At 45.9% G+C, this 12,132-nt stretch overlaps 1 protein-coding gene across 5 annotated transcripts in view; it reads right to left on the bottom strand.

Moving 5' to 3' along the window:
• Positions 1-7,278: 7,278 nt before the first annotated feature.
• Positions 7,279-12,132, bottom strand: part of whrna (whirlin a) — a 251,445-nt gene continuing 246,591 nt past the window's right edge. For all 5 annotated transcript variants that reach the window (XM_038781827.1, XM_038781825.1, XM_038781826.1 and 2 more), the window contains 2 exons: positions 11,694-11,816; positions 7,279-8,198 (listed from right to left, as the gene is read on the bottom strand). In XM_038781827.1, the coding sequence (XP_038637755.1) occupies positions 8,016-8,198; positions 11,694-11,816 (306 nt within the window). In that variant the 3' untranslated portion in view covers positions 7,279-8,015. The remainder of the gene's footprint in view (positions 8,199-11,693; positions 11,817-12,132) is intronic.

Genomic DNA, 12,132 nt, shown 5'->3' on the forward strand with positions numbered 1-12,132 from the left:
CCATCGTTAATAACTGAAAGGTCAATGCACCACAATAAAAGTTTTGGAAAAGCTTGTGCTGGTATTCTGTTTGATTTATTGGAAAATGAAAAGCACTAATTCTGTACAAATACAATAATGACATTTAAAAGCCATTTACAAAGCTGTATAATAAACTGTACAAACGACAGAGAGACACGGGCTCATGTGAGTACACAGTGCCATAATAATTAGCCTGACTATAAACAAATCCAGTTACAAAAAAAAGAGAACGTTCACCCTATTGATGCACAGTGTGGCAGTGATGAAGGGAAACTGACAGCAGAGCACTTACTGCACAATCCTGGCACTGAATGGATCAACAAGTTACACCTCACAGGAAAAGAACACGGGTCAAAAAAAATTCAGCCAAGGTGAAAGCAGAGGTGGGACGAGACTGTGTTCCTTCAAAACACTGGCGCAGCAACAATAGCCCCTTGGGTGGAGCGATGCAGTATTCATTGATTATCATATTACAGATCAATCGACAGAACTATTTTCCTCCTCCGCTCATGCCCACTGCCCTCTCTCCGATCCCTTTCGTGGAACTGGATCACAAGAGTGTCTCGTGGCCTTGATTTAAACTAGCTGAATTGGCGATGGCAGGAGGGCAGGGGGGGGGGGGGGTCGCAATTTGCCCCATTCGCTAGGAAGCAGGGAGAAAAGTCAGTGTTGTGTTTGCCGATTGCCCAGTGACCCCTGTTGAAAAGGGCAGAGACCTTGGCATGTAGGGAGCCAACATCAATGTACCCCTTGGGGTTAACTGGCATGTTCACACTGTCGGGCTTCAAATGTTACTCAGGCAAGAATATTTTTTTTGTGAGGAAAATATGCCCAAACAACCACACCTCAGCATAAGATAATGTCTTTCTCAGAGAAACAACCTTCATTTTCCATCTTGGACTTAGTCAGGAAACATATACTTTAACTAGGCAAATAATTTGAAATGTTCTGTATATTACCTTGAAGTGTCCTGTCTCTGACCAAAAGACTTAACGAATGGTAGCAAGGAGATTATATAATTGCTTCTGTAATATTTAGTTTTGTGTGAAAATATATACTTTCCCACACACGCCAATATGAAAGTCTTGTTTTTCTAAAGCACATCATCTTGTCTTTCAGTTTTGTTCCAAATTGCTTCACACAAAATAAATTGTTTTGATGTAAAGCAACTATTTCTGAAGACGACAATACTGTGAATGAATCTTCTTTGTTTCTCCTCTTCCATATTCCCCAGCCATTCCGATTTATTTCCTCCAGAATAAAAGGGTTCTTCCTGGGGACCAGAAGGGCGTTTTCACCTCAACCATGACAGGAAATGTAGGTTTCACATTTTCAAATAGATATTTCAGATCGTCTCATGCTGTTCTAATTGGGTTCCATCACTTTAATTGAAGCACAAACTAAGCTGCGCACATCGTAGCTTCAACAACGTAAAACACTTCTGGCCACGTGCTTGCCGTGTGTCTCTCAAATACAGCTGAGGGGCCACCTTTTTGATTGAGCTGCCTGGGAATTCTTTCATTCAATGGTTGGAAAATTGTGTGCAGCACCCACTCGAAATTCCCATGTGCAACATCAGAAGCAAAATTGGATGTTACAAGTCACACAAGTAGAAGATTGTACTGCAACAACTTAATTTTGACTTCTTTTTCATGGTTCTCCCCCACCCCAAGTCATACGCTCTGGCTTTAACCATCCTTCAGATGGGAGAGCTGGTGGATTAAGCTCATCATAACATTCAAGGCTATGGGCCAAATGCTGGCAAATGGGATTAGTTAGGTTGATCAGATGTTTTAATATTTCAGTGCAGACTTGATGGGCTGAAGGGCCTCTTCTGCCACTGTATTTTTCTGAAGCATGAGTCCTTACAATGCCAAACCTGCCCCTCCTCTGAAAGAGGTCAATGGGCATTGCTGTGGGTCAAATGTAAACATTCAGAGAAGGTACATTAGATTCTGCAAAGTGAGAGACGGGGTTCATATTTTTCTCAAATTAATTTTTTTGCAAATTATCAGAACATAAAACTTGAAGGGTCACACAATACCCGTCATGGCAACAGAAGATTTATCTTTGTTGCAAATGGAGAAGTTTATCGGTTGTCATAGTAACACCTATGAGCAATATTCCTGTCTAAGTAATTTCGTGTTAGTGTCATTCGAACTTGGATTCTGAGAGACCTGTGGCCTTCAGCTATCTCCCACTTTGAAAGCCGTATTGTAATCTATTATCCTGGTGGTAGACTTGCAGATCTACTGGGTCCGTGGTTGCAGCTCAGATTTTAAAAACTGAGTTAAAGTAGCGTCAAGGTAAAAGAAGTAAATGTGACACCTCGCAAACATGTGTGGGGGAATACTGGAACAAGATCACTAGCAAGTTAATGAACACTCTGGGACTTATGGCATACGTAATTATACTGCTTTAAGAGGCTACTCTGCAATAGTAGCAAATGCTCTAGAAACACTTCCCTTTTATATTACAAGGCAGATTACACGTCACAGGAATAACAAAAAACAAACTTACATATGAGTAGCTATTTTGAAGGCATTGCAATAAATATTTGAAGACGCAAACTTTGGAGAGTTATGGGGCAAGGGCAATAGAGTGGGACAAATTGGATCATTCAGTACAGGCACAATGGGCATGGCTTCCTTCTGTTCAACATCCTTGTATGATTCTATGACCCATGGTTTAATTTCTACCCACCTTATACTGCGGAGAGAATGAGTAAATGGGATCTATGGGGTGGGATTTTCCGGCCCTTCCCGCCGGTGGCCCGCTGCCACCGAGGGGACGGAAAGCAGGAAAATCCGTTGATACTGGCGGGACCAAAAAAATCCCACCGCCGGCCAATAGTGAGCGTCTCCAATAGTGAGCAAACACGTGGGGTGGGGCGGGGTTGGCGAAAATCCTGCGCAGAGTTTTTTTTCAATAAATTTAGAGTACCCAATTATTTTTTTCCAATTAAGGGGCAATTTAATGTGGCCAATCCACCTAGCCTGCACATCTTTGGGTTGTGGGGGCGAAACCCACGCAGACACGGGGAGAATGTGCAAACACCACATGGACAGTGACCCAGTGCCGGGATCGAACCTGGGACCTCGGCGCCGTGAGGCAGCAATGCTATCCACCGGGCCACCGTGCTGCCATTATCCTGCGCAGAGTTGCAGAGCGCAGAGAAGAATGAGAGGTGATCTCATTGACTCATGAGATTTTGAGAGGGTCCACACTGAGGGGCTGTTTCCCTTGTGATGAGCCATCAATTGCACGAGAGACGAGTTGCTATACAAAAGGTAGGCTTTAATAAGCTAGAACTTAGCCCTGTGGTTGTCTACAATAAAATGGACGACCGCCTGGCGTTCCGACTATTTATACCTCGGTATGGAGGCGTGGTTAACTCAGCCTCTCGACCAATCGGAGAGCTGTCACATGACTGGTCTCAACCAATCGGCCGAGAGGCACATGACCGACCAGGGCCAATGGTAAGCCGGTGTTCTGCACCAATGGCAGACAGCTATGCAAACCATATTACCACACCTTGGCAGACGCACCCAGAACTTTGGGGGGGTCATAAGGATGAGGGGTCAGCCTTTTCGGACTGAGATGAGGAGAAATGTATTCAGTTAGAGGGTTGTTAATCTGCAGAATATTGGCTGTTGTGGATGCTCAGTCATTGGATACATTTAAGAGATGGGTAGTTTCTGGAGTCTAAGGAAACAATGGGTCAAGGAAAACGGTGAGATAATGAAATTTCAGACCGAAGATTAACCATGATCTTATTAAACGGTGGAGTAACGGTGGCTAGCACTGATGCCTCACAGCGCCAGGGACCTGGGTTCAATTCTGGCCTGGAGTGGCTGACTATGGAGTCTTCACGTTCTCCCCGTGTCTGCTTGGGTTTCCTCCGGGTGCTCCGGTTTCCTCCTGCAGTCCAAAGGTGTGCAGGTTAGGTGGATGGGCAAAGCTAAAATGCTCCTTAATGTCCAAAAGTTAGGTGGTGTTAGGGGATAGGGCAAGGGAATGGGCCTCGACACGGTGCTCTTTCAGAGGGTCGGTGCAGACTCAATGGACCAAATGGCCTCCTTCTGCACTGTAGAGATTCTATGATTCTATGTCCCATATCGGCTCTCAGTCCCTACGTTCAATATTATGCAGTGGTATGGGCATCTATGCCAAAGTACCAAAGTCTGTGTCATTTAACTTACAACACTGCTACTGAGGAAATGTCACCACCTCCAGCACCATTTAACAATCTAATAGAGGATTAAAAGGAAGGGAAAAAAAACTGAAACCCAAATGATAAGAGTCTGGTATTTCCTCCATTTATCCCTTGCAATAAGAGCATTCAATTGTGTGGTGAACTTTTCAATCCCAGAATTTCATTCTCTGCACTGTTTAAAGCTGAACTCTGGAAGCAGATGGCCTCTGAATGTAGCCATTTCACAGTAACTTAATTGAAGCCTACTCATGACAATAAGCGATTTTCATTTCATTTCATTTTCATTTACCCGATGCTGCCTGACAGCTCTTCGAGCCCGATCACTTCCCTTAACTTCCAACTGCACCGTGTCAAAGTGGCCACCAGATGTCACATGATGTTCAAAATTACCCAACTTGGGTACAACAGCATCAGACAATAAGGAATAAGGGCTGCAGCGGACCGCAAGGCCCATCAAGCCTGCTCTCCCATTCAATACGACCATGGTCGACCTTGGGCAGCAACTCCATTTTTCCCCTCACTCCACACATCCCATGATTCAACCTGAGGGATACACCAATACGCGAGTTGGGATTTGAATTTCATTGCGATGCTGCATAATTGCGCTCACACCACATTTCACAGCGCAAGCAGAATTATGCCAGAAACTGCCCTGTGAACAGAAATGTATAAAGTTTGAGTCACGTCACAAAGGAGGGGGTGAAAACTATTAACACGATTCCCAGCGTGCTGTGAGCAGCTTTTTAAATATTAACTTCGAGGAGTTGAAGCACATACTGGGCTCCATCCCATAATGTACTTTATGATGCCTCCGAGCATTGAGACAGCGCGCAACCGACTTTGTCCACGTTTTGGCCTGAAAAGAATCCACTCACAGACCCCAGGGTTCCTCAATCGGCAACTCTGCTGCCTTAATCCAGAGCTGACCTTGGCGAATGAATATGGAGAAAGCAGGGAAGAGATGAGCTTTTCAAACTTGCTCAGCCAGAGATGTCATTCATTTCCTCGTGTGTCGCTGCAGTGGGTGTTTGAGCCAGTGGTAATGTCACGTGTCATCCTGGAGGCCCCAGGCGACTGCCCAGGGAACCACAGCAGCTGGTGGAATTGAAATTCAATGAATACGGCGGGATTCTCCGTACGTTCACAGCAGCAGGATTCTGCGCTCCCGCTGCAGTGAACGGGAGATTTGGCTGAGCGTCAAATTCTCCGCCCTCACTAGCGCCGGTGACGGTGCGAACACGCAACGGAGAATCCCGGCCCATAGAATCTGAAATTGAAAGCTAGTTTCGGTAATGGCGGCAGCGAAACTGTCGTCGATTGCCATTTGTTTCACTGCTGTTCTTTAAGGAAATCTTCTGGCCGATAGGTGACTCTCGAACTGCTGCGAATGTGGTTGGCTCTGAACTGCCCTCTAAAATTGAGCCAGCCACTCAGCAATTCGGGGAACAAATACAGGCCTTGCCGCATCCCATGAAAGAAAAAAGAAAAAATAGGCTTGTATAGAACTGGACGGATTTCCACTTCTTGCTGATTGTAACACACTTGTGACTATACCTGGTCCCATTTGCAAAAGAACCTTCCAGACACAGATCGGCCTTGACCGTCACCTACTTACCAACCAGAATCCTACCAAACACCTCAGACAGATGCTGAACATGATTGCTTATGCCACTAAAGACGAGCAAGAGATAAAGAATAGTTTCTCCATTATGCTATGAAGAGTGACCCGGAGAACTCCCCCACCCCACCCACCCCTAATATATTTACATTTAAGGCCAAATTAACGATGCTTTACACCACAACTTGAAACTGTGCTTAGGAACATGGGACATAGGAATTAGGAGCAGAAGTGGGCAATTCAGCCCTTCGAGCCTGCTCCCCATTCAATCAGATCTTGGCTGATCTCTTCCTTGTCTCAAATCTACCTCATCGGCTGTTCCCTATATCCCTTTCACCCATTTTAAAAATCAGAAATATATCTATCTCTTCATGAAACCGTTTAATGATTCAGACTCCACCGCATTATGGGGCAGCGAGTTCCACAAATCTACCACCCTGCGAGAAGTATTTCCTCCTCATCTCAGTGTTAAATCTACCGCCTCTCAACTTATATCTGTGACCTCTGGTTCTAGATAGCCCCGCTAGGGGGAACATTTAGTCTCCGTTCACTTTACCAGTCCCTCTTAGTATTTTGTATACTTCGATCAGATCCCCTCGTATTCTTCTAAACTCCAATGAGTTTTAGCCCAAACTGTTCAATCTCTCCTCATACGTCAACCCTTTCATCCCTCCTCTGAACTGCAGCCAATGCCACCACATCCTTCCCCAAATAAGGAGACCAGAAATGGACACAATACTCCCGATGTGGTCTCATCAGCACCCTATACAATTGCAACAACACTTCTCTACTTTTATACTCCAGTCCTTTTGTAATGAACGCTAAAATTCCATTTGCTTTTTTAAATTACATGCTGTACCTGCATACCGACTTTCTGCGATTCATGAACAAAGACACCAAAATGCATTTTAAATCTGATTTCAACGAGTGGTGTTTTCCCTCCAAAGGTTAGAAGCAAGAAATTTCTCCTGCAACTGGAGCTATACATTGCCTCCCAGGAAATTGGACTCTTGCAACCTAATAGGGCTGTACGGCTAGATTTAGGCAACTACTTCAGGGACTCAGGCTGGAGTGGTTTTCACTCTTCAGAGCATCAGGGCCCTTGGTATCTTCTTAGTTAACCCATTGTACTGGTGCATTTCCTGAATATTTGCATCCATGCAGAAGTGACAGCAGTACACAGCCTTCGAGAACCAACCTGATTTAGTGTTGCTACTCTTAACCTCAATGGACAACTGACTCTCGTGTGGAGAACATTTGACCGAACCAACCTCCTCGTCTAACGTTCATCGATTTTGCCTGAAGTAAATTAAGGTTGCCATGGGAATTAGGGCTTAGACCTTGGGCTGGATATTTCCTGGAGGTTTTATTGTATGACCTCACAATGCGAACTGCACCCCCCCCCCCCCCCCCCCCCCCCCCACCACTTGCCTGGTCAAAGAGAATTCCTGGAGAGTTGGCAACCCTGATGGGACTGGAATACTGTCTGAAGGAGAGACAGTTCTTTCTGTGAGACCTTTGTACTTTGACAGTGACAGTGCAAACAGGACATCTGAGCGCAGACAACTCATCAAGTAAATCTAGTGACTTTCTCCCCACTTCCCCGTCACCCAGCCACCCCAGTAGTGGAGAGAGGGAAAGAAGCCACAGAGAAACACAGTCTTCAGCCCAGCTCTCTCTCTCTCTCTCTCATGCCTTCTCAGAGCCTCTAGGCTTGGAGTAGTTCCAAATTGTAGAGTGCAGTGAAAATGAACTTGTTGGTCTCCTAAGATAGTATTACAATCTGCAACATTATCCCTGATTCAGGTTAAGTAGGAGAATAGCATTGCATCATTAACTATTTTTTAAGAAAAAGGTACACAGTCTATGCACAGAGATAATTCAGAAAACTGAAACCAGGTGGGAAAATTGAAGCCCAAAACTGGATTTGCACATGCATCGAGTTACATTTTCTTCTTCTTGTGGATCCTGCTGAGTAGAACTACTCCAGACATCAGACAGCATGAGGTCCTCAAGGAACAATGATGTAAATACTGTATCTGAGGAGTCGTGTTATTCCTTTGCGTCTATTGTTAAAGCCTGGGGTTTTAATGAGGGTACATTATTTTTAGCTTGTCGAAGAGAAGTTTGTTAGCAGCAATGTGTCCGCAGCAGTGCTTCCTAAAGTGCTACATTGAATTCTGTTACCAGGAAATCAATATAATCTCTCTCTTTGGTTTTAAATGCTTCTGCTATTCTTCGTGCAGCTTCTTTGTGTTCCTTCCCACAAAGTGGAATCCCGTTGACCTCCAATATCACATGGCCGACTTTCAATTTGCCACAATTATGTGCCGATCCTCCTCTCTGGAAAAGTCAATACATCATTTAGGCAAATTCATTGATATACAATCCCTCTCCAATGTGGAAGCTACTAATTTGTCCTTTAAATAAATGACTAAATATTTTTAACCCAATATGTCCTTTCTGTAAAGATTTCTCTTTAAATGTGTGGCAGAAGGTGTTGCTACCAGAAAATGAAGACTAAGATAATACAAATATCTTCCTCCCTGCCCCTGGACTATGTAGCAGTACTTCCTGTTATTTCCTTTGTTCTCATTTATTTTAGTTTATTATTTTTGATCCATGGACTCATAATCTGAATGTGCCTTTAAGCAGAAGAGTCAAGCTGAAGCAGCCTGCATGTCAGGATATTGTGTTCCCAGGTTTTATATTTGGTGAGGAGATGCCAAAATATTTGCCGCTGAGTAATTCATAGAAACCAGTTTTGGAGTAAGTCAGTTCGATTGGTTAACTAGCAACTGGTGGGTTGGCCAGGGACAGTGTTCTGCTTGACAAGTCAGTGACTGGTTCCTGCGTGATGCTTTCTTAGAGAATTGGCCAGTGTTTCGACCTTAGAAGGAGAAGGAACACTCTCTCTCTCTTGCTTGCTGAAGGAAAGAACTGCTTTATTGTTCTAAAACCAATGAGTGCCTGGCACATCTTTGCTGCAAACCTGAAATGGTCCTGAAACTACAGAGAAAGTAAACAACCTTGCCAGAGAAAACCATCTCAAGCCTAGAAGGAAGAAGTACCAAAACAAAAGCCTGAACATCAAAAAGATATTGACTGGAAGGCATCCCAGTGCATTAAAGATCCTTATGCTTTTTATTTTATTTAAGAACATAGAACATGCAGTGCTGAAGGAAGCTATTCGGCCCATCGAGTCTGCACTGACCCACTTAAGTCCTCAATTCCACACTATCCCCATAACCCAATAACCCCTCCTAACCTTTTTTTTTGGACACAAAGGGCACTTTAGCATGGTCAATCCAACTAACCTGCATGTCTTTGGACTATGGGAGGAAACCGAAGCACCCGGAGGATTCCCACGCAGACACGGGGAGAACGTGCAGACTTCGCAGACAGTGACCGTGGGGAATCGACCCTGGGACCCTGGCGCTGTGAAGCCACAGTGCTAGACACTGTGCAACCGTGCTGCTTTCCTGTACTTTTCTTTACTTTTCCACCACCCTTTCCCCTCTGTGTGTGTGTGTGTGTGTGCATAAAGAGAGTGGGGGTTGTTAGAAGGAAGAGGGAGTTGGGAAAGGGGCTGTTGATAGTCAGGTATATTGTTCTGTCAGTTCAATTATTATACAGTACGTAATAAAAGGTTACTTGTGCTGAAGTTATAAAGATGATGGCTGCAGTTTATTGGGCTCAGCGAAGCACCTTGAAATTAAGAAAAAACATCTAATTTTACCTGTGTTGTCACTCCAGGTCACGTGGGGTTGGAATTGACCACACACTAGCCCAGGATGCTGTAACCAACTATCAATACTATCCTATAAAGTCAATGTTTGAAACTGAAAGGTATGTATTTGAATTCCATGGCAGTCTTTCATCCAATAATAATCATCTTTATTGTCACAAGTAGGCTCACATTAACACTGCAATGAAGTTACTGTGAAAAGCCCCGAGTCGCCACATTCCGGCGCCTGTTCGGGCACACAGAATTCAGAATGTCCAATTCACCTAACAGCACGTCTTTTGGGATTTGTTGGAGGAAACCAAAGCACCCAGAGGAAAGCCACACAGACATGGAGAATGTGCGGACTTCGCACAGACAGTGACCCAAGCTAGAAATCGAGCCTGGGACCCTGGAGCGGTGAAGCAACAGTGCTAACCACTGTGCTACCGTGTTGCCCATGATTTGCTTGTCTTAGATTTGCTTATCTTAGTTTGAATGGGTTCTGGATACCTTGTCACAGGTTGCTATACACCAAATAATCAGAATCAAAATGCTTTAGCTCTCCGTCATGGGGTGTTATGGTATCTGGTGTTAAACATCAAGTGCAATAAAGATGATTATTATTGGATGAAAGACTGCCATGGAATTCAAATACATACCTTTCAGTTTCAAACATTGACTTTATAGGATAGTATTGATAGTTGGTTACAGCATCCTGGGCTAGTGTGTGGTCAATTCCAACTCCACGACCTGGAGTCACAACAAGGTATAGTTCAGTCACACAGTGAGAAAAGCCACTTTACTCTGTCCAAATGATCCTGATTTTAACCCATTCAATTATTATCCAAGTAATAATTCCAGGAGATGTGGCGTGAAAGGCCAAACTGGTTTATTTTAAACTGAAAATAAAGCTGCTACCATAAGTCCCAGCCCCGGACTATCGGGGATGCCGGCCTGATCTGGGAACAACATTTAAAGGTCTCGCTATGAGCCAAGGGAACTAGTATTCTACAAAGCCCATGGGGAGATCAATCAGTGATCCCCTGTGGTCCACATAAGGGTTATCGCAATTCACTTGCACAGTAAAATCGGGCCAAATATACATATAAACTCCGATACACACCCGAACTGCTACAGAATGCATCCACTTTTCTTCCTTTATTGAGCTTATCAAATGAATACAAAGTCCAGGAAGAATTGAAGACTAAATTGGGTGCATTCACTATTCAGGGGCGAAATTCTCCGACCCCCAGCAGGGTCGGAGAATCGCCTGGGGCCGCCGAAATTTCGGCCCCCGCCGTGGCAGAGATTCCCCGCCACCTGGGATGTGGTGGTGGCGGGAATCTCGCCACTCCGATCGGCGAGGCCTCTGCGGTGATTCTCCGGCCCGAATAGGCCGAAGTCCCGCCGCTGGGAGGCCTCTCCCGCCGCCGAGGTTCGAACCACCTCTGTAACGGCGGGATCAGCGGTGCGAGCGGGCCCCGGGGTCCTGGGGGGTGCGGGGGGCGATCGAACCCCGGGGGGTGCCCCCACGGTGGCCAGGCCCGCGATCGGGGCCCCCCGCTCAGACTCCGGGCCAGTGCCCTGGGTGCACTCTTTCCATCCGCCGCCGCCACGGCCTCCGCCGTGTCGGAGGCAGAAGAGAAACCCACATCGCGCATGCGCCAACCGTCGAAAGCCTTTCGGCCAGCCCCGCTGCCGGGGGCGCCGGTTTCTTGCGCCAGTCTTCGGGTGCCAACCGCTCCGGCGCGGGGCTGGCCCCCAAAGGTGGGGAGAATTCCCCACCTTTGGGGAGGCCCGACCCCTGAGTGGTTGGCGCCACTCCCCTCCGCCGGGACCCTCCGTCACGCCGGGTAGGGGAGAATCCAGCCCCAGGAGTGGATCAAGGTGATCTAAACTTCAGAGAATATAATGACAAAAGTTTTGCCTTGCAGTTCATTGGCCTAGGGTCAAGCATAGATGCCAGGTTTTACAGGGTAATGCTCAGGTTTATTGGCACCATCTATGAGAGTAATGGCTGCTTTATCTCTCCAGTGGTTGCTCATCAAGAACAATACATGTCATAAATAGGAAAATAGTCATTAGGAAGCACTCTCTGTCTAATAACTTACCTGTATCGTAACTATTCGGGGTAGTGGCTGGCGGGTGTTGGCTCCTCCTTCAATGGCAATGCCCAGAGTGGGTGCACTTTTCGAGACTCTCACCAACACTGAGGTTGGCTCCAATAAGCCAGGCTGTGACAGGGATCAAAAATTCAACAGTTAGTAAAACGATCATCTGTAATTCAGCCAATTCTGCTTTCCTATGCTCTCAGCTAATATCAAAAGGCAACATGGTAATGCATAACTGAAACAAAATTGTGGACTATGGGTTCGGTTGTTCTGTAAGGCTCCTAAGGTGAGTGTTCGGACTAACAAGGTCAGCTCGGAATACTTTAGGTTGCACCGGTGGGATGATGCAGGGGTGCCCACTCTCCCCTCGTGATTGAGCCATCGGCAATGGCGGTTCGGGTCTCGACAGGCGGAGGGCTATTGAGAGGGTGGGGGTGGG

This window comes from Scyliorhinus canicula, chromosome 21, assembly GCF_902713615.1.
Source record: "Scyliorhinus canicula chromosome 21, sScyCan1.1, whole genome shotgun sequence".
Classification (NCBI taxonomy): Eukaryota; Metazoa; Chordata; class Chondrichthyes; order Carcharhiniformes; family Scyliorhinidae; genus Scyliorhinus; species Scyliorhinus canicula.